The following is a 22846-nucleotide window of genomic DNA, read 5'->3' as shown; positions in this document are numbered from 1 at the left end:
CCGGCGGCACACGGAGGCAGAGACAACAGCTGGCTGTCAGTGCTGAGCGAGCAGAGCCAGCGCCGAGCCGGGATGAGGGGAGGGATGACGTGAAAGTTTCAGAAGGCAGAAGGAAAACAAGAGGAGGAGAGCTCGTGGTACGGCTGGGGTAAGGCTATTGCTGGTGTTCGGTCAACCATAGCACCTTCGCATTCAGCTGGTTAGCAAGTAGCTGGAGCTGGTGGGGCTCTACGGGGTGTGCTGCAAAACCAGCCTGTGGGCAGAGCTCGCTGGCTTGAGTTTGTTTGCAAGGGACGTTCAGTTGCAAAGGTGGTGATTGGAGAGCTTGTAGTAGGATTCCAGAAAGCAGCGCTGCAGCCGGACTGCTAACAAAAGGATCCAGCCTGCAGCCTTGCATTGCTCCTACAGTCAGAGCAGGGTAAGCAACTTTTCTGTTGATTAGAAAGGCTGTGCGCTCGGTTTTCTGTTGCGGCTATGGAATGTGACCTTCGCTGATAAGCAGGTCTACTGCAGGGCATTCTCCGCAGGGCTAATTCGATGCATTAGGACTTGGTTTGGGTGAGTGAGCTGCTCTGCTTCTCTATGTGCCACTGGGGAGCAGCTGCCAACACAGGGAGCACATGTTAAACCAGGGGGTGCAGCCACAGTGCTGTTCCAGAGCTCCTCCCAGCTGGAGCTAAGTTTTATCTCCCAAATCCTGAAGCAAACAGAGAGCTTAGAAAACAAACCCTGCTCGGGAAACTAGCACAGTGTGCAAGCAAAGCATCTGTGTCCAATAGTAATAAATGGAAAGATTTTACACAGCTTCTAACAAGGGAATTCAGAAAAAAAGAAGAAACTCAAAGCAGTGTGTATCCAGCACAGCTGGTGGTTTACAGCCAAACCAGCATGGGAAGCCACTGCTCTGAGCGGACACATACACACAAATACATAGAATATGGTTTACAGCTACAGTACTGTCAGGTCCGAATGCAGTGAGAAGGGAAGAAGAAAGGGAAAACGGTCCCTGAATACCTGAAATTCCCCACTGTGAGTTGTGGTTGTACAGAGGGGTGTCCCACAACCTGTGCTGCCTCCTGGCTGCTGCCGGGCAGGAGGAGGGGGCTGGCAGGAGGCCGAGCAGAGAAACCCCATTTTGTGCCATGTGAAGCTGATTGTTGTGTTTGGAAGACCTGAGCTGAGCCTCTTCCAGCAGGCACAGGGGCAGCCAGCTGTGTACTGACAGGCACAGGGGCAGAAGGCCAGGAAGATGCCTTTCCTATTTCACACTTGCTTGTACGGAGGAATGTTATGGAGCAGGTATTTCCACTTCTCTCCTTCCCATTAGGGTGAAGGGAGGGCAGGTCGTGTACAAAGACATGGAATTGGAGCTGCCTGCATGAGAAGACCCGGTGGTTAGGAGCCACACGCCTCCAGCTTAGCCCGAGGTTCAAAGGGGATGGAGGCAAGTTTCCACCCCGCTAATGAAGGGTCTCTTGTTTGTCACAGCTGAGATGGTTTCACGCAGCAGGAGAAAAACAAAGTTTAAGGGGGGAAAATAAAGGAAGGGGGAGGAGCAAGGGGAGATGGGCAGTGGGAGGGGAGGAGGGAAACAGGCCAAGTTCTCCTTGTGAAACAGAACCTTAACGGGTTTGGCTGGGGGCTCGTCCAGCGCAGCAGTGTGTACATGTGGGAGGGGGGAGCAATATGAAACACATGTCTGGATAAAGGCAGCAGGACATGGCTTGTGTTACAGCTGTCACAGCGCACGGCCTCTCACCCTGAGTGAAATGCAAAAGCAGTTCTGGAGGTACAGAACAGAGTGATTGGAGTGAGTAGATCCCAGCTGCAGCAGCAGCCCTCCTGGCACAGTCTGCCCATGCAGCATACGGCCACACTGGGACCCAACGAGAAGATTTCCCAAAGCTCAACAATGTGTGTCATTGTCCAGGAGCAGAGCAGGGCGGCTGACAGAAGGTTGGGATGGGATTTCCATTGCCAGAGCCATACCTCAAACTCTGAACTGCTGATGGATCCCAGTACGCTTCTAGAGTGGCATTCATAACCATCCAGTCACCTCTGTCCTGTTGTTTTGCTAATATTAGATGAGCAACCCTTCAGCCTATAAAAAGTTCTCTTGTTTTATTTTTAAAATTGACCTTTTCCATTTACTGGATGGCTCTGTGCCTTCCTTTCCCCACTTCTTAAAAGTGGGAGTGGCACTGAGGAGCTGCATCATGGGCTGATGGGGATTTGCTTGTGGGATGGACTGGAGTAAACCATGGTGTTCCACAGAGCCAGCACAGTGCCCTAATGGGCACCTCACCTCCTCCAACTGCTATTGCAAGGAACTCAGAGTCTTTTTATATTAGTCTAATATTAGGTTGGAGGGGAGGAAAGCAATGTTTATGCTGTTGTCTCAAAACCAGCCTCCAAATAGTGGGTGGTGGAGATGACAGGGTGTCCCAGCCAAATGGTTACCCAGGCAAGGCTGCTTTCTGATCTGCGGGAATGTGTGGCCTTCTTTTCCCAACCAACTGACAGAGTTAAAGCTTTTCCCCCATGACACGGAGCTGTAGTTTACCAGTTTGGGTGTGTGCTGTTAAAAAGCTGAATTCTCTTGATACTGGAAACTATTTTCATCTGTTTGGGAATGAATTATAGGTCTGTCCGGCTCTGTTCACTCCTGTTTTAGGGGAAAAAAAAGGGCTTGCCTGTGAACCAAAGCTAAGATTCACATGGCTGGTCAACTACATTCTTGCCAGCAAGCATTGCACTAACAATAATGAGAGAAAACCATGCACTGATAATAATGCTGCATTTCTATAACCCTTTTCATCTCAGAAGTACATTACAAACTTAGAACAATAAACAATCAGACAAGAATCATTACATGTGCTGCCAAAATGCATCTAAACTACAACAGCACCAAGCAGACCAAGGCTGTTTTAGGACAGGAAGTCTGCAGACCTTATCCACATGAAATCAACAGCATGTTTCAGGAACCAAGAACAAAGGTGGTGGGGTTAGGAACTGACCAAGCCTTCATGTTCTTAAGAAAGCGGTTAAGGACAGTCAGAAATTCTTTTAAAGCAGAACAGAAAGCATCTCTCCTCCAGCTGCTCAGCACCCTCCGCTCCACTGAGAGGCTGGGATTGCCTTCTAGGATTTACTACCAAATAAGCTACCACAGCCCACAAAGGCTTCCCATTCCTGCACTGATCCAATTTCAACCAGCTTATTGGACTTGACTAAGAACAACACAAAGTATTTGCTTCTGCACAGCCAGAGTCTTGGAAAAATGACAACTCTACATGAAGGATGTTACCCTGGTATTCTGTTTGCTTGGGCACATCAAGGAGGTGCTACTTCATAGAGTCTGACGTGGTCAGTGAGTACTCTGGGGAGATACTGAACTCTTCTTCACGTGCCTATTACTCCAGGCATTGGAGGCTTCAGGGAACCACCACCACAGCTGAAACCTCCATGGCTTCTTCTTCAGTTTTAGATCACTGTAGCAACAAACCCATGCAAGCAAAGCTTCTCAGAGAGCACAGTAAAACCAATGGATGGGAAGTAATGCCAAGAGAAATAAAACTCTACGAAGCAGGACTGGCAAGGAGCAACCACGAAGCCATGCTTTCATCTGCTCTCACCCTGACTCAGTGACTGCAAGGCAGTTGGCAAGCAAAGGTAATTCCTTGTGTAACTGCAACAGAACTAGGGACTTACCATCCAGATATTGCAGAACATTGTGGAGATGTGGACACAACAACTTGCAAATCCAAGCCCTGATAGTCATCGCATGCTCTGCAGCTTTGCAGAAATGAAGTTGTGCAACAGAGGCATGGGATGACTTACCCAAAGTCAATCAAGCAATAAGCATCCATGGCAGGTCCGGAAGAGTGCCTGCATTTACTAACTACCAGTCCTGGGGCAAAACCACAAACTGAAATTCACATTCTTTGTGCTGAAATAGGCTGCTCAGTGCCACCACAGTTATGAGCAAAAAGGCACCTCAGTCCCCTGCAGTAGATTTAAGCTCACACTGTTTTGATGCAAAGCTCTTTTTCTTGCTTGAAGCCCAGAAGTTTCACACAGCCTATTCACAACACCAAACCTGACCAAAGCTTTTGACTTAAAAGTCCCCAGATCGAGGCCTTTTAATGGCTTAATCTCAGAAAAGCAGAGCAACCAACTTCTGTGAGTGCTTCAGTACATCATAAGTCCATTAAAATAGCTCACAAAGATAATCTCAGTGCTATTAGGGCAATTTTTACAGCTTTCTTCAGTAGGCTCAGCAAGATGAATCTGCATTAAAAACAAATATCAGCATTTTCACTCCACAGGTGCCTGAAGCACAGAACATGTTTCCTTGGTGTTAAATGCTCACCTGATCCTTGCAGCACACCTGTAGACATCAAACATCCCCCTGTATTATTACTGTGCTCCTTCCTTTCAACCAAAGATAACAATTCAAGGCACATGACAAGCTCTGGCTTTGGTTTTTTTCCTCCCCCAAATCCAAACCCAAACTAAAATATTTGTTTTATACCTTCCCCTACCAGGCCCTGCAACACAGAGGAGGGCAGGGAAGCTGGACGACCCAGTCCCACTCACAACACTGAGTAGATGAGCTATTTTTTAACGAACAGCCAGAAGAGGAAACAGCTGAAACCACGAATTTCAGGCTGCCACAGCACTGCAGCACCAACTTCCAAACTGCCAGTCACAAGGCATCAGTGCTGCGTTCACTTCCTTTTCTATGCAAATTTGTCATCCAGCTCCCTGTTTTCACTTTGTATCATCTACAGCTAATGTTATGGCACAAAAAGTTCATGACATTTGTCTGATGAGGCATTACAGACTGTTCTGCTCCCTGGTCACTCAGCATTTCTTCCATACGTGCTCCATTGGCTTTGCTGCCCCAGCAGTTGTGTTCCCTCTGTTCTGGAGGGCTCCCATCCTCACTGAATACATTTCTAAGGAACATCAATGAGCAAAGAGAGATTCCAAATTGAGATAGAAGATTTGCAGAGAATCAAGCTTGCTCCAAGCCCCACAAAATCAATGAAAAGGGACAGCAACCCAGGCTTAGAAAGTGAACTATTAAGGCTTACAACCTTAAATTTCAAATCCTCAAGACTTGCCCATTTCAATAGTAATCACTACAGTTACTGCTTCAATCAAATCTGCACCTGGTCTTTGCAGCTGTTGGCAACTGAGCTTATTTGAACACAGAAACATGAAAAAAAGGGAATTAATTCTTACAGATCCCCTGTGAAATCTGTAAGTAGTGTCGTCACTGCTGTGACAAGGCAGATGCATGGGACAGTTTGTCACACAGCCAGCACTACCCTCGTGCTAAGCTTTAGGGTAAAAGTGTGTGTGCTGCAATCAGTTAAAAAAAAGATTTCTACCAAAGCTAAACCTGATTGAATTCTTTACACATAGCAGAATGGAAGATAAAGAAATCCATGAATACAACTAACCTTTTTTGTGAGTTTTAGTATCATTTTCCTTATTTTTTTCTGAGAAATGCATTACCCTTTTGCTACACTCCACAAGTAGAAATCCCAAAGCTGTGAGAGCCCTTGGAACCAATGCACAGTCACAAGTTCAGGAGTGCAGTCGAGTGGAAAAACATTTGCTTCCTCGTGGAAACTGTACCAGTGATTTCAAACTTCGCCCCTGAAGAAGCTCAAACCAAACAAGCAACATTCCTTGCAAGTTTCAGAACAAAAAGTCCTTCAGCAGCTCCAGATCAGGTACCACTAATGAAGGAATGCCTGGTAGTGGGATATGAAGTTCCTATCATTTTAGAGTAGAGACTCCGTTACTCCACGTGGAGTTCTAGGGTGCTAATGACCAATTTTATGTTATATAAACATTATATACCCAAAGTTCAGAAGCCCAGTTCTCATACTTGCTATTCCTGTTGCAGCCCAAAGCACCACACCAAAGGTTACAGCACACTCCTTACTAGGAGAGCTTCTGGGCAGGCAGGAACAGTCCCAAAGGGAACAAACCTTTAAATGTGTTAGAGCCAGGAATAGTGGTCTTGTTGAATTTATTTATTCTAAAGTTTTTCTTCTAGAGCCAAGAGTAGAAAACACAAATCACGTCACCTCTGCCCACGCTGCCATCTCTGGGAATGGAAGCAAAACTGGAAACCTGCTGATAGAATCACAGCGCTGTGTGAAGGGGAAAGGAACCACTTCTGGAGCAGCTCACCTGGGGTACGGCAATGATCCAGAACGAGCTCTTTAACTCTAGTCCCAAGTGTGACCTTCTCAGGTCAGAAGCCCATAGTAATGCCTCCCTCTGCTAAGTTTCACAGAGATCTTTCTGTAGATGTAGATTTTCCATCCAGCCCCAAGCCCTGGAAACCAGCTGGTTCCGATTTTTATTCCCTAGCTTGGATTTAAAAGAACAAAGAAAACCCTTTCTGGATTGTGTAAACACACAAAATGTAATTTTACTTGGCACTGAAGTATTTAAGCCCAGCATGCAAAGAAACAGCCAAAGTCTCTCTGTCCTCAGTGTTTAGAAAAACTGAACTCTGAGGATCCATTTGTTTGAGTAACCAAACCAGATGTGCAGCACTGAACCAGCTGCCTCATTCTGGAGGCACTGTCCTGGTCTTTTGACTTTGTTGTATCAAAAAGACTATGAAATTAAATTGCAACATTGAAGTGCCATAAAACAATGTTGACTATTACAATACACAAACTAGTATATTTCGATGTAATAACATGGTTTGATATAAGAGCCATAATCCATCTGCAAGTCCCAAAACTTGTTTCAGGTAAAACCTCAGCTATTCCAGAACATAACTGAAGGAAAATCTTTAACTTCCATAGCTTTCTTGCTCAGGGGGAAAAAGAACAGCAAATATTGGTGGTGAAGCTGAGGTCTCTAGATAGCTACAGCTTACAGGACATTCACTGTTCAATTTATATTCTGCTCCACTAGAACAGCCTGTGGCTTAAAAATTAAAATAGAACTAAAGGCTGCATTGAACTTACCATACCAAACTTGCAGTCATCTGGAATAACTTAAAAGGCATCCAGCTCTCCCCAGTGAACACGGGCGTTAGCTCTTCATGTCAACCAGTTTTACTGAACGGTGACAAAACATGATGAATGGTGCTGTTGTGCAGCCCTAAACACCTTCGTTTTTGAAGGGGCTTTCTACAGCTGGAGTGCAGGAAGTCTTCAAAAGGATCTACGGTGTGTTCATTGTAGCACACAGCTGAAAACCACTTACTACTGGAGTACAGCAATGCAAGTTACCTTGCAACTGCATTGCTTTCTGGAAAGGCAAGTCAGCATAATTACAAAACAAGATTTATTTTCATTGGGCCATTGAATAACTTTGTGCCTGCTGTAGTAAGTGTCCTTTGCACAACAGTGTAACTGTCAGAAGCTCCCTCAAAGCCAGAGTTTGAAAGGAAAACAGTGCCAAAATGCGCAGATAGTTAATAGTCCTCCTCCTTAGCTAATGGGAATGAGGACTGAGACCAGATAAACTTGTTTTACTTGTGATCAACACCCCTATAAGAAGGTTGGCAGCTTCCTAGCATTAGTCAGTGAAAAGGTTTATTCTCTGTTTGTTTTCTTCCTCCGACACAAAGGCTGGAGAGGTTGAGCCAGAATGTCTTCTGAAGTCTTTCTGAAGGAAATGCAAACCATTGGTGAGAAACTTCTCCTTAAGCTCCAGAAACTGCCCAAGGCTGACCCCGTAGAGATCGTGTCCTTCTGTGTGGTGCTCCTGTTTATTGGTAAGTTTAATGGCAGAGGTGGAGGGGGGTCAGAGTGTCTCTTCTATAGGGACAGCTCGCTCCGATGTCTTTGCTGATTGATTGGAACTGTTGGCAGTTGTTTTCCAGGCTGTTTTCTGAGGGTCTATTTAATTTCTAGGTCATTTTTTAGTATTCTGCGTGTACCTCTACACACGTGCAGTGCATCACAGGAACAGTATAATTTTCCTCAAGGCTCCTCTAGTTTACCATTAGCTTAAAAAGTGATATTTTAACAAACCTGGAAGTGCTGCAATGTTTTGATGCACAGGAGATGCTTATGACAAATGGTATCAGGGGACCTCACTGCCATGAAAAATGCACAACTGTGAGACCCTGAGTGCCACTGCTGTGCTTAGTTCAGTGGAAGCCAACATGTTGCAGATGAGCCTATTTATTCTTCTCACTTAATGGCAAAATGTCTCCTGATGCTCTGCGTGGGAATGGCATGGGAGGAACAAATAAGTCTGTTTGTGCATGGGAGACAACATTTGTTTAAATAATGGGAAAACAAGCAGCAAGGAAGGCAGGCCCACCCCCTCGGAGTACAGCTCTCTCCCAGCCTTAGTGCTGGAAGGAAGGGTGTGTGTGCAGCCTGGACACTCCTCCCTGGGCTGGAATTCAGAAACAGACACAGCTGCTGATTTTTTCTGTTCATAGTTAGTGCCAGCTGATTCCCCACAGCTCAGAACACCTGGCAGCCTAAAAAGAAGTCTGTTTGAAAGAACAGACTTTCAAAGAACACAGACATGCACATGTTCCTTAAGGGTTTTGCAGGACTAAACACAACATCCTTTTCTACTGTAGATAACTTAAAGTATCCTTTCCAACCCTGACCATCAGTGTAGAATAACAATACGCTAATACACTAATGTAGAGTTATTCTACACTACATCCTGGTGTAGAACAACAATAGGGTAGCCTTCACACTGCTTTGTGAAACAAAAACCTTATTTGAAGTATTTGTTTCCTCTAGCTTAATACAGAAGAAAGAATAAAGGTAACCCAGTCACAAGTATCTATTCTTCTCCAAGGGTAAATATAATGTACTCTTCAGAAACGGAACTGCCAGTTTGATTAGCCAAACCCTCTCTAGTTGTTTCTGACATAACCATGAGGAGTATTTGATCTCTGTCCTTTCCAGTGCATAGCTCTGTTTAGCTGTTGCATCCCTGAAACAACAGCCCATAAGGCAGGTAAAGCTATCACAGAATTATAGAATTGTTTTGACTTGGAAGGAACAAATTCCTTTGAAATAAACAGGGACATCTACAGCTCCATTAGAGTCTTCAGAGCCTGGTCGAGCCTGACTATGAGTATCTTCAGGGATAGGGTATCCATCACAAAGCTTTGCTCTTGTATGGTTTGGTACACAGCGGCCTGACATGCACGGACATTTGCCCAGATTAAATGGATGACTAATACAAGAGAGCAGGAACTTCAAGGAGGGAGGTGGGAATATAAGGTAAAAATCATCAAGAAACTTGACTGTTTATCCTGCTGCTTAGACAGCCTACAGGAGACGTGGGATTAATCTCCAGTGATTCCTCCTGTGTAATGAGGTAACACTCCTTTCCTTCTCTTTCCAGTTACTGTTCTTGTGCTGATGATCATTGCTTGCAGCTGCTGCTGTTATAGCTGCTGTAGCTTCAATGAGGGTCCTGACCACAGACGTAGGAAGGCCCAAGTCCGCCCGACTGCCCATCCATGAAGTGCATCAAGAGGTGACACAACCCATTATCAAGGACATGCATGGACATCATGATTCAGTCCCATGGGAATAACCCTCTGGACTAATGCACTGGAAATGGCAATAGCAATATTAATGATTATGACTCAGAGGACCAGAAACCATGGCATGAAATTTGTTCTTTCTGTGACAGCTACTGCTGGGCTCCATGGTGCGAGCAGAAAGGTAACACAACTTCACCATAACTGTCTCCATGTTTGGGGTGGGCTGGGAGTGCATAGACACCAGCTTCTAATAGAACAGACACACTTACCCAGTAACAGTCCTGCAGCTGGACTAAGCCAAGGGATCCTGTTGTGAGCATCAAGCCAAACACCACAGCAGAGAATGTGAGAGCTGTCACATGGATAGGGGGCACCTACTTTACTAGTGGTTAATCCAGAAGGATGATGCTGGCATCGTTGGGATGTTGACATGCTTAGTATATCTTGGATCAAGTCCAAACCTTCTCTCTCAAAAGCCACATGCGATAGACACCTTTAGCTGAGATGACTGCTGAAAACAACAGATTGTCAACCTGATGTACATCTGCCACCAGAGACTCTATGTACAGCTCTGACTACAAATACTCCCTGCCTTCTTTTGTGTCACAATGATGCGAAACTGTCAAAATGAAAAAATTCAGATCATGTACAATACCCTTTGTAAAGGGAAAGATGAAGGCATTCAAGGAAAATTCACTGATGTTACAGTTTAATTTGATAAACGTGCTTCCTCCCAGCTTCCATGTGATAGTTAGATCTTCCATGAATTCTGCCCTTCTGCAGGTGAGTGGTCCTTAGAGCATGGGACTTACAGGAGACAAACAAACCCTCATCCTTACTTGAGGGACCTGTGTGCCTGACTCCATGCACCACGTGCAGCTTATTTCAGTGGACATAAACAATATGCCAAAGGTATGTTTATTAGCATACACAAAGGCATTTCAAAGGAGTGACACACAGTACAGTAATTGTCACTTCAGGGTATACATGCAGCAGCTGATGGCTGGCATTGTGACAAAGCACAGCCAAGAATGGCCTGTACAGCTGAAGTTACCAAGTGAAAATAAATCCCTATTCCATGCTGCAGCCACTGTGTATGTTTGGTTTACACTGCGGTGAACTTCAAGGTATTTCTCTAAGTACAGATCTATGGTGCAGACAAGGACTTTTGTAACTGGGCCAGCCAAAGGGAAGACCATCATGTTGCATCCAATTCTGCCCAAAGTGTGAGAAAAGTCACTTTACAAGAAGGTATGAAAAGATAAGTACTCACAGATAAGTCATCTTCTAACCCTTGTATTCCACATTCTAAGTGCAGAGGAGCCAAGGGAATTACACATAAGTGTATTACAACCAAGTCCAGCAAGAGAGAAAATAATCAGGTTTTTAACAGTGGGATTTTAAGTATTTTCATGCTTCAGAAGGGACAACAAAACAGAAACTTTGTAAAGTTTCTCTGATGCCTGTGCACAAATTACTAGAATGGAAATTACATCTGTAGCTTTTCGTTTATTTAATGCACTTAAAAAAAGAAATAAACCAGCTGTAGGTATTTCACATTTTTTCCACTCGGATATTGGAATAAATCTGCAGCCACCAACACAGAGAATGGTCGAAAATTTATGACAAAGTTCCTCAAACCACCAACATCACTTAACACTTAATTAAAAATAAAAGCAGCAGGTAAAAAAAATGAACTAAAGCCAACAACCTTCCAGGAGAACATGGGGACATTCCCTAGAAATTAAGTGATTGAGCCCCATTTACTGAATACCCATAAAATGAGGACTGTACCAGTGTAAGCTGCTACAGGCACAGCCACATTAAGGCCAACAAATTGCTGGCCTCTATTATTCTATTCCAAAGCTTCCACTTCCATCAGATATGCTAAGGTAGGATAAGCTCAAGCATGGCGCCAGTTTACTGCAATCAACATGCCAAGATGCATCTCATTAACCTCTCTGTCAGATGTTTTTGCTCCTTTTATTTACAAACAAGTGACAACCAAGGTGACACAGAAGTCTCAGAACCTCTCTCCTGCAGTAGACAGGCTCAACAGACATTTTAGTTTCTAAGTTAAATCATGAGAGATGTGAAAGAACAGAGCTTACTTTCTTTCCTAGCCTGTGCTAGACAGTGCCAGCTACAGCAGTTAACAGAATCCCATTGAGAAATGTTTTAGCAGCATGGAACCAGGCTGTACTAGCAGTTAGGAGGAAGCTCAGCAGGCTGGAAACTCACCGACAGCTCTGACAGGTTGCTGTCAGTGGGAATAAGCTGCCAGGCACTATTGCAAAAGGAAATATACTTGCCCCATCATGTTACAAGCTAAACCACTGATAGATACAAGGAAGGGGACAGGGGAAACAGCTCCTTTCTTATTTCTCCCACTATTAGTTCATGAATTAGAGCACAGATACAGAATAGGAAAGAAAATTAAGCAATTTTGTAAAGAATGCATCTGGCTTCTGGAGAAGCCACCAAGGAGAAAAGGGGCTGTGGGCCAATTTACGTACACTTGCCTGCACCTGACTTTTTTTGGTTGTTTTGTTTCATCCTTTATGTGAATAAAAGGACCTGGAGTGTCCAGAGCACCAGTGAGCATGAATCCTGTTTCAAAAAGCACAGAGGAGGCAGACTACTGTAAAACTGTTTCAATCACAGCAGTTTTAGTTTGCCTGGAAGAAACTGCAAGGGGAAACAGTTACTTCAGTCCTGATGATACAAGTGTCGAAATAGCTTCCTTTACAGATAAACACAAAGCAGGTCACAACCTCTTCAGAAGCAGCAGCTGAAGCTTCACTGAGCACTTAATGGAACAGCTTACATCTTATAACATAATCTGTCAGGCTTCAAAGAGACTTGCTTGGCTTGTCAAAAACAAGTTTCTTTTTGCTCATACCTTCCTTCCCCTCTCTCACTTCTCTTTAGCACTTTCCCTCTGTTATTCCTCAGTTAAGAAAGCAACAGGAAGAGTTTGTATTGCAGCTAACAGCAGTACAAGGTTATATGACTTCAGCCACTGAAACTGTCATGATGAAGTTTGGACTAGAGGATAGAGATGTTCAGAGTCCACTTAACACATGCAACCTCCTAACAGAACTTGTAATACAAATACAGTCAAGACCCAAAAAAGAACAACCTCTTCTCCTCATTGCAACCTTCCTAAAATAGAGGATGCAAAAGACCTCTACAAGCACTCAAAAAGGTGCTTGAATGGATAAAGACATGGAGAGAAAGAAATTAATAACACGCGAACTGAGTATTTCTAACTAGGCTCAAGGCCTTTGATTAGATTAGCCACACCTTTGCAGGATAGCCACCTGTTAAACATTTACTGCAGTTCAAATAGGTAATTTCCATGATAATTCTACAGCTGTCCAGGTGTAGTAAAGGGATCTTTAACCACAGGTTAAGATCTTTTCAAGCGGGTGAAGAAGAGACACCAGAAGAACTGTCTGCTGCAAACTCAACAGCTTCAGGTATTTATAAAATTGAATACAATTTGTATTCGATTTCATAGTGTCCTATTTTAGAAGACTATATCTTGACTACCTTTCCTTTAAAGCAGAAGGAAACCGCTCAAGGGAGTGCTTGTATCCTTTATACTTTGGGTAATCTGACATAATTCCAAAATGTAAAGTCTACGCTTCAATACTTTTTGGCTACCTAAAAAGTAACAAAAGTCTTAGGAAAACTGAAGTGTGAGCTGGTGCTCCCAGTCAACTGTGACTTCCTGAGGTTGAAAACGCTTTACATAATTTTTGTTACGTATTTAGGGTGTAGACATGAGGCAATAAGCCAGGCAAATATTTGGAAATAAAGATCTCTTCCTGCTTTAGGTCTGTAGTCAAATTGGAGAGAAAGTGTGAGAAATAACCCATTCTTCCTTTTACCTTGAGAGGCATCTAGTAATGAAGCTTCAGTAAAGCCAAAAGATACTCTCTAACAGATATTTTCTCCTTAGGACAGCTGATAGTGAAGTCATTATGCGAAGTATCACTGATAGAGCAAGTATGTACAGTCCACTGAGATTCCACTTTAAATTATTGCTGAATCTAAGTACTTAATAGGCAGAAAACTTCTATTGCAGAGTAACCCACAATGTGGGTTAAAATCATTAACAGGAGGCACTTCTCAAGCAAGTGACTGTTCTAAACCGTATGGAAATGACAAGCTCTATGTTAAGTTCTGTATTTGCTGTTGGTGTGTGTGTGTTTGGTTTGTTTGTTTTTAAATAAGTATTCTTTTAATCTCCAGTGTGTTATCAGAGCTTCAGTGCTCTACTCCTGATTTCAGAGATCTTTCTTTCCACTGGAATCAACAAAGGTTTCCCACTGAATGCTTGTCTTTGATGTATGGGCCGTAAGCTGACAGCTGAAGGATTCACAAGGAACATGCTGGGAAAGATGCTATATTAAAAAATATTGATAGGCTATGATTAAAGTAAGTCTCAACTGCCAGAATCTTGCACAGACAGATTTCCCCCCCACTTCTCTGAAGAGCTGACCGCTAAAGTGGCCTTGGTTATGCTGCTTCTAGTTTATGCTCCAGATTCTTGAATAATGACTCTGCTTTTCAGATGAGGGATGCTTACTAGCACACAGAGCAGGTGTGCCTATAGTGGTTTAGAGCATAGAGGGGATACATGAATATCTGATACAGCTCTTGTCTGACTCCAGCAGGGTGGAAGGCACCATGTCACCAGTACAAGAGAAATCCTCAGCTCTGGAAGACCTAAGGAATTGGATTGCAAGAAGTGACTGGGCTATTGCAGGGCTAGTGGTGATTGGCATCTTCTGCCTTGTTATTGTTGCTTTCTTCTTAATTGCAACCCTCTATGGGTGCTGCTCATCACCAAGACATAAACGGACTAGGGCATAAACAGTAAAGCCGAGGTGCAGTACTTGGAGCTCCGCATTTAAGCAAGATTCAGTCCAGCTGCAATATGTTGCTCTCGTCTTCTGTCCTCAGGTGGTTATTTCTCCCCATTCAGCTTTCCTACACTGAGGGCAACGTACCTATGCCAGCAGGTTGTTCTGCAAGTCCACAGCAAACCCCACACACAGCAATCTGTATTCAGGAAGTGAATGAGGACTCCGGCATTTTGTTAATTATGCTTCTTTCTGATTTCTCATCTTTCAAGCAAAACCACAGGATAGTCTTGCCAAGTGGTCAGAGCTACCTGAAAACAATGAAGATCTTTTCCACTACTGCAATGACTTGTTTGTTTTTCTATTTTGCAAATTGGCATTAGGAAACTGACCAGCAGAAGCTTTCTATGAATCAATTCTCTAAAAGCAGCTTCAGCAGTTGTTCTCCCATCATAATCAAACAATAGCCTAAATATACTAGGCAAAAATTTACCTGCCAGAATACAAATGTGTGTATTTGTTCTTATTTTAAATCTTGCAAGGTCAGAATTGCAGCTTTACTTTTGCTGTTTGGATAGTGAACAGAACTGTACTAATTCAAAATGTAAAAAAGAAATGTGATGTATTTCTTTGAAGAGTGTTTTATTTTCTTGTACAGCTGCAAGCAGAGAAGCCAGGCAATGATGCTGCAATGTGTGACCTCGGAATGCACATGTGTTATGTCTGTGTTTTAAGCTTGAGGAGGGAGTAACAAACAAACAAACAAACACAAAAATGGAGGGATGTGATTTCTAATTAGGTTAGTGGGCTTCCCTTACATGAATCTCTTACATAGCCAGTGAAATTCTGTTTCTATTGTTCACCTAAGCAAAGAAGAATGTTTTCTCTCTATTCTCGCCAAAGCAGCAGAAAAGCAGCACACATCACTTGAAAACTTTGTCCTAGATACAAGTGTCAAGAATGAAACAAAACAGAAACTTGAAAGCCAGACAAATACCGGCCACTTTCACGCTGCTCTTTAACTGGCAAAATTATAGCTTCAGTGTTTTATGCAATATAGTAATTAGTATAATTACAGCTTACAAAGCATGAACTAAACCTGAGCAATATGCATTGCGGTTGCTAGTCTGCGTTTAAATGGGGCGCATCCATAATTTGGGCCTATTTCTGAAAGGATCTAAGCACCACCAGCTCTTTCTAAGTTTGATGAAAATCAAATATACTTCGTTCTTTGTAGAGTGGAGCCCCTGAGGTTTAGGGAAGCATTAAAACTAAGTGGTTCTATCCTGTCCTGGATGAGGCTGCTTAATTAGCTTAAAAGAGGAATGACAGCTGAGGGAGGAAAGACTCAAAACAAAAACAACTGGAACTAAGTCAGCTTACCCCAGACAAAATATTAGAATTCATATAATGAGGAAATCATACTTATGCATTAACCAACATCTCAGTTAACTCAGAGGTGAGAATGAGTGACAGATGTCTGAGGGATGCCTTCCTCAGGCTAGACAGCAAAATATCAGTTGAACCATTCACTATTTTCTTTTAACTAAACATGCATTTGCAGAAAGAGCTCAGGCATAACAATGCCTCAAAAAGGACAGGACATGGATTTCCACAATATTAAACACTGCTTGGAAGAACTGTACTCACCCCAGCTCCTCGCAGAAGCTTACAATGGCATCAAAAGCTGTCATTGCAGCCTTGTCAGATTCTTTTAAGGTGCCTTTTTTTTCCTGAAAGTAGAGAGGGACAAGTCTTCAGTACAAGTACAAACAGGTCAACTAACTCTAATGATAACCAAATCCATTCCTCCTGTGCAATGTGGCAAACTGGTACAGGCACCATACTGTTTCTGCTCAACCATGTCTCTCTAATAGGGCTTGAGCTGGGCCTGGAGCTTGCCTCACTGATCTCCCTCAAAACTGGGTTATAGACAGCTGTATACTCAAAACCTACTCTTACAGCTCCAGAAAAACTCATTTCATCTTTGCCTATTTAGGTGGATACTGTTCTGCCAAGCTTACCTGGATTTTAGACAGCTCCTTCTTAATCAGGAAGCTAACTTGATCCCGGTCGTTCCTAGAGTAATAGAGGCGGCAGCAGGAGGGCTTCCCATCTCGCCCAGCTCTGCCAGACTCCTGGTAATACCCTGCCATTGACTTGGCGATGTTCCAATGAGCAACAAACCTGCATGTGATAAGACAAAGGGGAAACACAAGGCTGCAGCTTTCTCAGCTCAGGGCACACACAAATGTGTTTATGGATATTAATAAGAGAGTAAATAATAAGGCAGCAAAAGCATATAAGACAGAGAACTTGGCAGAGTAAGGGATTCTGCACACAGAAGTATTAACACAAGACACAAGGAAAGCAACAGAGCTATGTAACCCAATGCATGTGAACAAGTGAGCAGGATGCCACTCAAAATGGATGGAAGAAAAAGGGCACACAAATATCCAAACATAACGGCATAGCTGTGAAGAGCAAAAATAAGGACACTGATTTAAGGAGTCCAGAATATTTTACTATAAAACAGGAGATTTTAAAAAGCTCTATTAATTCTCTGAAGTAGAATTCAAAATACTTGATTTTAAAAAGACATTTTGACAATGAAGTCTGTGAGGGAAATTCTACCTCACCAAACTTGCAGACGAAGGCACCCTTCTCAAGTCAGCACATATGACTATGAATTGCTGCTAAACTGGAAGTAATCTCTAAACGACTGTTTTTAAATGCACCACCACAAGATTGCTTTAAATCTGCTAGTGTTTGAATATTCACAAACTCGGTTCATAGCTGTGTTCAGTCCTGGGAGGTCTGAGCATTTTACCATACAGTAATGCTGCCAATGTTTTAAATACCAGTCTGCCTCAAAACTGGTCTTTTTAAAACTCTGCCCAGAGGTGGGTATGATGTACAGTGATGTGATAAAAGACTATAAACCAAAAGAGTTTCTCCAAACATAAATGCTTCAGGACCAGGCCAGACCAGGTATGAATAATCTTAACTAAAAAAGAATCAGCAGTGAAGAAAAAAGAGAAGATTCCTTCAGAAAGAGAGGCAACACCTCTGTTTTTCCTTTTGATACAAAGAGTCACCTCCAGAACTTGTCAGACTTGATCTTACTTGATAGCATACACATGAATATTCAGAACTCTGCCAACAAAAACTGAAGACTAAGCAGCAGGGCTTCATACTTGGGCTAGGGTATAATATCACAGAATCACAGAATCGTAGGGGTTGGAAAGGACCACCAGAGATTGAGTCCAACCCCCCTGCCAAAGCAGGTTCCCTACACCAGGTAATATCCTTAACTTACTGAAAAACAACTGTAAGGAGTCATTTTAACTTAATTTCTTGGAGACCAACCATACTACAAGAGCATGTTTCAGCTGTATTTTACCCTCTGTCAGCCCTATGCATTTCAGGTAATTTTTGCTGGTTTAATGGCTATTGCAGTGAACAGGGGAGACACTAGTTTCAGCAGGTCATTAATTCATGCTACTCTGTTAGAGACGTTCTCTTTTAAGAAATTAGTTGCATGTTACATGCAACAAAACGGCCTGGTACTAATACAGGATCCTGCTATCTGTCAGCACAGAGGATGTCACAGTTATTTAATCAACACAAGGATGGCACAGTTGTGAATGGATGTGATAGACTCAGTGTTGTCTTGTCACTCTCCTACAGCATTCAGAGTAATTGCTTTATGTGGATTTTGAGTAAAGATCAGTTCCATGTAGGTTGTTGCAAGGCTTCTAAGAAAACTTCCAGCTACATTTTTATGAGTTTCATCAAGCCTTCATCAGGTTGAGTCAGATGTACCAGGTAATAGACATGGAGGTTTTCCCTTCCTGCTGCTCAGTTTTCAGATTCTGATGGAGCACAAAACCCAGCTTCACACACCTGACATTTGCTTTGTCTACTCCCATTCCAAAACTGATGGTCGCAACAATAACTGGGATCTTCTCCTCCATCCATTCATTCTGGACAGAAGTCCTGTCAGCTGCCTTGAGCCCTGGAAATAGCAGAAGATGGAAGGAAACAAAATAAAACAAAAAAAGGGAAGAAGTATTTTGTGTCCCCCCCATTCATATTCCTCCATTGCAACCCCCTCAACTGAAAACAAACCAACATACAAACTCTTCTCTGTCCATGTTTAAACTGGCCTGGGATCAAGCAGAAGTCAGCAGCAGCTGTTTCTATTCCAAAGAGAAAAATCTGGAACATTCTTGGGAGGAGTGCAGTTATATTTAGGCCACGCAAGATCCAACAAAACCAACAGCTCTGAAGTGGAGAGAATGCCATTCTGCTCTGTGACCCATATTTACCTCAAAGATCCAATGCATAACCATTACATGCATTGCAGCCCATGCCAAGAAAGCTAATCTCTAGGTAATCCCACCCAGGCCTTCAATGTGGTACAGTGCAGTTCTACCAGCTGCTGAGAGATGCAGATTTCAGTACCTGCATGATACGCTTTGGCTTTCACTCCTCGGTAGCTCAATTCAATAGCCAGCTGGTCACAAACATCCCTCATCCTGCAGTACACAATGCCACAGCCAGAGTACACCTGGGCACACAAGAGAGAAAGTCTGTGATGCTGGCTGAAGTCAATCAACTAAGCTGCAGTCATCAATGCAGAGGAAATGGAGGGATGCCTAATGCTCACCTCATCTCCAATCTGGTTCCACAAACTTAAAGATATTGTTGTGGCTCAAAAGTAAATTAGATTTAAGGACAACTGCCTTACAAGTCCTACAAGGACTAAAAAAACACTGAACAAATGTGGTCCCCCAACCTCTCTCAGAGGATACAATGCACGAAGCAATAATCTCTCCACATTGCAGATAAACTAAGGTGCAGAGACTGACTTATTTGCCAAGTTATTTTGGGAATTGGTGTTAGAGCAAGAAATTCAATAGAACACCTCACATGCTGCTGTTTGCCCTTGTTGTATTTCATCATTGCCATACTGAAAGAACACTATAATGCACTAACTGCCTGGGACATGCAAAAACAAAGACAGAAATACTACTTACAGATTCCTAATACATTTTCTTTTAGATTAACCCCTTTCTGAAGACATCTGCATTTGAAAAAATTGTGATTCCATATTCTATGTGTTTTAGAGGAACCAAAAAACAAATGGGCACTTTCCTTCTAGGTGTTCCTTCCTCCTTTCTTGCCACACACTTGTCAGGGCCATTCTAATTACCAGTCATTGACCACTAAGGAAGATTTTCTTCAGCCTAGCCTTCCTCCTCAAATGAAAAACCTACCCCAGTGGTGTTCTTCACTTCCAGTGCCTTCAGACAGAAGTCCTTCAAGTTTGCATAAGGATCAGTCAAGAGCTCTTTGAATTGCACATCGTAGAACAAGTTAGATCTGAAGCAAGGAGTCTTAAAGGTGGCAAGTGGCTGCTTTAGCTTAAGTGCTGTCACAATATCCTCCTGGACTTGCTTGGTAGCAGTGGCAGTCAAAGCAACACATGGTGTATTGGGTATGCGAGTACGCAAAGTGCCCAGCCGTAGGTAGTCTGGTCGGAAATCATGTCCCCACTGGGAGACACAATGAGCTTCATCAATTATTAGGTAGGACAGGAGATTCCGAGACACTAGGGAGTTGAGTGTAGGCTGGAAGGATGAGGCAGCTGCCATCTCTGGGGTGATGTACAGAAGCTTTATCTGAGGCTTCTCACTTGCTAAGTCAGCCAGAATGGTCTTCTTTTCCTGGGCAGAAAGCTTAGAGTTCAGAGAGCAGGCTTTGATCTTCAGAGCCAGCAAATGGTCCACTTGGTCCTGAAGTGAATACATAATTGAAAATAAAATGAGAAGAAAATAGCATTAAAGAAAGTCTCCATCACTGTGGAAGTCTACTGGTAAGATTCATAAGGCCCCAGCTTTCACCAAGCCTCAGAATAATCATAGTGCAGCTATTTACTATTTCAACTCCAGATGCCATTACCTTCAGCAGTCAATATATCTGCTCAGCTCTTAAGAGGCAACTCCTTTTTTCAGCATCCATTCACTTTAAATGGCCAATTTGCTACTAAGGAATTTCAGCATAGAGCTATGCAGGATACTTAGTCATAAAACATCATTTGATGTTCACTATAGTCTACAACACCAGCTATTGTGCATTGTTAATGCTACAGCTGCTCTTATAGGGAAGCACCGGGTGATGAAAACAGTAGAAAAGGCAAAATAGACAAACAAAAGGTCATATCAATGACAGTGCTCAAGGAGCTCTGCTAAACCAGCTTCTCCCCATGACAGAAAGAGACCATGACAAAAGACAACTTGATGCAAAAAAAAAAGAGATGCCTTCAAAAGCAATTTCATCATTCCTAGAGCTGTAGCCCTATGGGTAAAATGGAAGTTTACTTCTGAGTAGAGATTTGGTACATTTGAGGTACTCTGCTGCTTCTGTACAGCACAATGGAGATAACAGACAGCTGCTGAAAAGGGAAAAAGAATCAGTTATAGAATTCAGCAGGCTATTATCAAGGAAGAAATGCTCTCTTTTATATAGCTCCATATGTCAAGCCAGAGCCATCCTGTTAGGCAGTTAATCTCCAGCCTCATCACCTGTCACCAGGCTAAGGAAAACATGCCAAGACATCAAGCCAAGAATATAGAAGCAGGGTAACAGCAAAGCCTTGTGGACAGAAAAGAGAGAGAGACAGCTGTGCCTCCAGAGTCTCCTGACCCCCTTCACTGACTGCTTTTCCACAGCTAACAGGAGACAGTTACCTGAATCAGTGCAATCAGAGGTGAAATGACAACGGTGATGCCCACTGCCAGAACTGCAGGAAGCTGGTAGCACAAGGATTTCCCTGCCCCTGTGGGCATGCATACAAAGACATCCTTCTCACCTGCAAAGACAATGGAACAAAGCTCAAGGCTATTGAGTGGTGGTGAGTTCCCAGGGCTCTGTCTGGAGGGATGGGCACAAAGGCATGTAATCTATGAGAAACAGCAAATCTGTGCATGTACCATGGAACATACCAACTAAATACACTTCACTTTGGGTTATAAAAGGATAAGTATTTGCATGGCTGCAATGATTTCCTTCAAAGAATCTCTGATCACTTTGTGAACATTAAGGAATAGCTTTTCACAAATACCAGAAGATGCACAGAAGCCAACTGTTCCAGATTAATGCTGATTCTCTTACAGATTAGCTGCTTCTACTCACCTTACAAACCTCCAGTTACCAAACAACCAGTCTCAGGACAGATCTTTATCACATCCTCCCAAAGCTCATTCCAAAAAGCAAATGTCAACCACACAGATAACATTATTCAGTCAGTAACTGTCACCATGCTAAGGAGTACCTGCTTCGAGTCAGGAAGATGCCAAGGCATACAGTTTTAACATGGTAAAACAGCCACCTGACAGAACACTACTTTCAGCCAATCTATTATCAGTAGCACATCTGCTGGTGACAGATGAAGACTGTAACCACATCCTGCATGCTGAATTTTACGCTATTCTGATTTGCATTGAGACCTGCAAGGAGAGCAGGTGGGCAGCAGTGTATGTGAGAAAGCTGCCTGTCCAACCAATGTTGGTGGGTAGGTTAACTTCAGTGTGTTTCCGATAATGCCCACATCATTCAGAGAATAGAGGTTAACCCTGCAAATGTAGAGGAGTTTCAACCTCATCTGACCACAAGCATGCTAGCGGATGCCTCTAATGGAGATGCTGGAAACACTAAGATTGAATGCTATCTCAGATCGATGCAACAGTGTTCTTACAAAATAAATACATGGGAGAACAGGTAGAGCAAAGCTACACTCGGAAAACTTTGTCTGCAACACCTGCTTGCTTTCCTATGCTACTGAAGTGATCTCTGAGCAGAGGAGGCTGAGGAGAGCTCAGGGGGCTGGTGGTCAGTGTCTCCTCAGCTCCAGCTGCTGCAGAGCGTTCAGACGCTGATCCTCACCTCTCACCACAGCCATGGTTGCACTTTCCTGCAGGGAAGTCTTGAAGGACTCAAACCCGAAGACCTTTCCCAGAGTTTTCCGGACCCTGCCCTGCAGGCCTGGGGCTGCCGTGCTGCTCATCTCGGAGAAGCTGCGGATGGAGGAACTGATACTAATACTGACACTGATACTGATACTGAGACCCCCCGTGTGAGATGAGCCCCCACCCTGACAGATCCCCCCCTTTGTGGGTCCCCCTCTGTCTCGTTCCCTATGGGATCAGCTCCCTCAGAGCAGTGGGGTCTCCATGAGGGGCAGAGGCCGGGGTCTGCTGGGGGTCTCGGAGCACATTCCCAGCCCCTCACCACACCCACGGGCCGTATCCTTCCGCCCCTTCCCCAACCCAACCCAACCCAACCGAACCGAACCGAACCGAACCGAATCTCACCCCGGCCCCCACTCTACGCTCCCCCAGGGTCCAGCCAGGCACCGTTGTGGCGCCGTTTGATGACGTCAGAAACCGCGACT

General features: G+C 43.6%; 2 protein-coding genes and 1 long non-coding RNA gene across 16 annotated transcripts in view; 2 read left to right on the top strand and 1 right to left on the bottom strand.

The window, feature by feature from the left end:
- RECQL5 (RecQ like helicase 5) overlaps positions 1-22830 on the bottom strand; it is a 38128-nt gene extending 15298 nt beyond the window's left edge. For 12 of the 14 annotated variants that reach the window (XR_014936790.1, XR_004309253.2, XR_004309252.2 and 9 more), the window contains exons 1-8: positions 22767-22830; positions 22339-22469; positions 21144-21265; positions 19671-20189; positions 18856-18961; positions 18295-18406; positions 16413-16575; positions 16039-16121 (exon numbers count right to left, since the gene is read on the bottom strand). Coding sequence is in view for 4 of the 14 variants with exons in the window: in XM_015879720.3 (XP_015735206.2) it covers positions 16039-16121; positions 16413-16575; positions 18295-18406; positions 18856-18961; positions 19671-20189; positions 21144-21265; positions 22339-22459 (1226 nt within the window). In the remaining 10 variants the exon portion in view is untranslated. Of the gene's footprint in view, positions 1-7007; positions 7165-16038; positions 16122-16412; positions 16576-18294; positions 18407-18855; positions 18962-19670; positions 20190-21143; positions 21266-22338; positions 22470-22756 lie in introns of those variants that run through there. The other 2 variants (XM_015879721.2, XM_085522848.1) reach the window with 2 other exon arrangements.
- On the top strand, positions 6-10600 carry SMIM5 (small integral membrane protein 5). Its single transcript, XM_015879727.3, has 4 exons — positions 6-148; positions 6077-6218; positions 7616-7762; positions 9370-10600. Exons 3-4 carry the CDS (start codon positions 7636-7638, stop codon positions 9489-9491), a joined length of 249 nt encoding a protein of 82 aa, XP_015735213.1. The 5' UTR covers positions 6-148; positions 6077-6218; positions 7616-7635; the 3' UTR covers positions 9492-10600.
- Positions 12894-15023, top strand: LOC146757327 (uncharacterized). Its single transcript, XR_014936809.1, has 2 exons — positions 12894-12996; positions 14197-15023. It is a non-coding gene; the product is annotated as an uncharacterized LOC146757327 (long non-coding RNA).
- Positions 22831-22846: the final 16 nt, after the last annotated feature.

The sequence above is a fragment of the Coturnix japonica genome, chromosome 23 (assembly GCF_054131305.1).
Source record: "Coturnix japonica strain WE chromosome 23, WE-NBRP24, whole genome shotgun sequence".
NCBI lineage: Eukaryota > Metazoa > Chordata > Aves > Galliformes > Phasianidae > Coturnix > Coturnix japonica.
This window is presented reverse-complemented; position numbering and strand designations above follow the sequence as displayed.

Excerpts from the sequence above, each read along its gene's own strand:
- SMIM5 (XM_015879727.3), top strand. The coding sequence starts at position 7,636 with ATGTCTTCTGAAGTCTTTCTGAAGGAAATGCAAACCATTGGTGAGAAA. Across the intron at positions 7,763-9,369 it reads TGTGGTGCTCCTGTTTATTG|TTACTGTTCTTGTGCTGATG; the intron begins GTAAGTTTAATG and ends TTCTCTTTCCAG.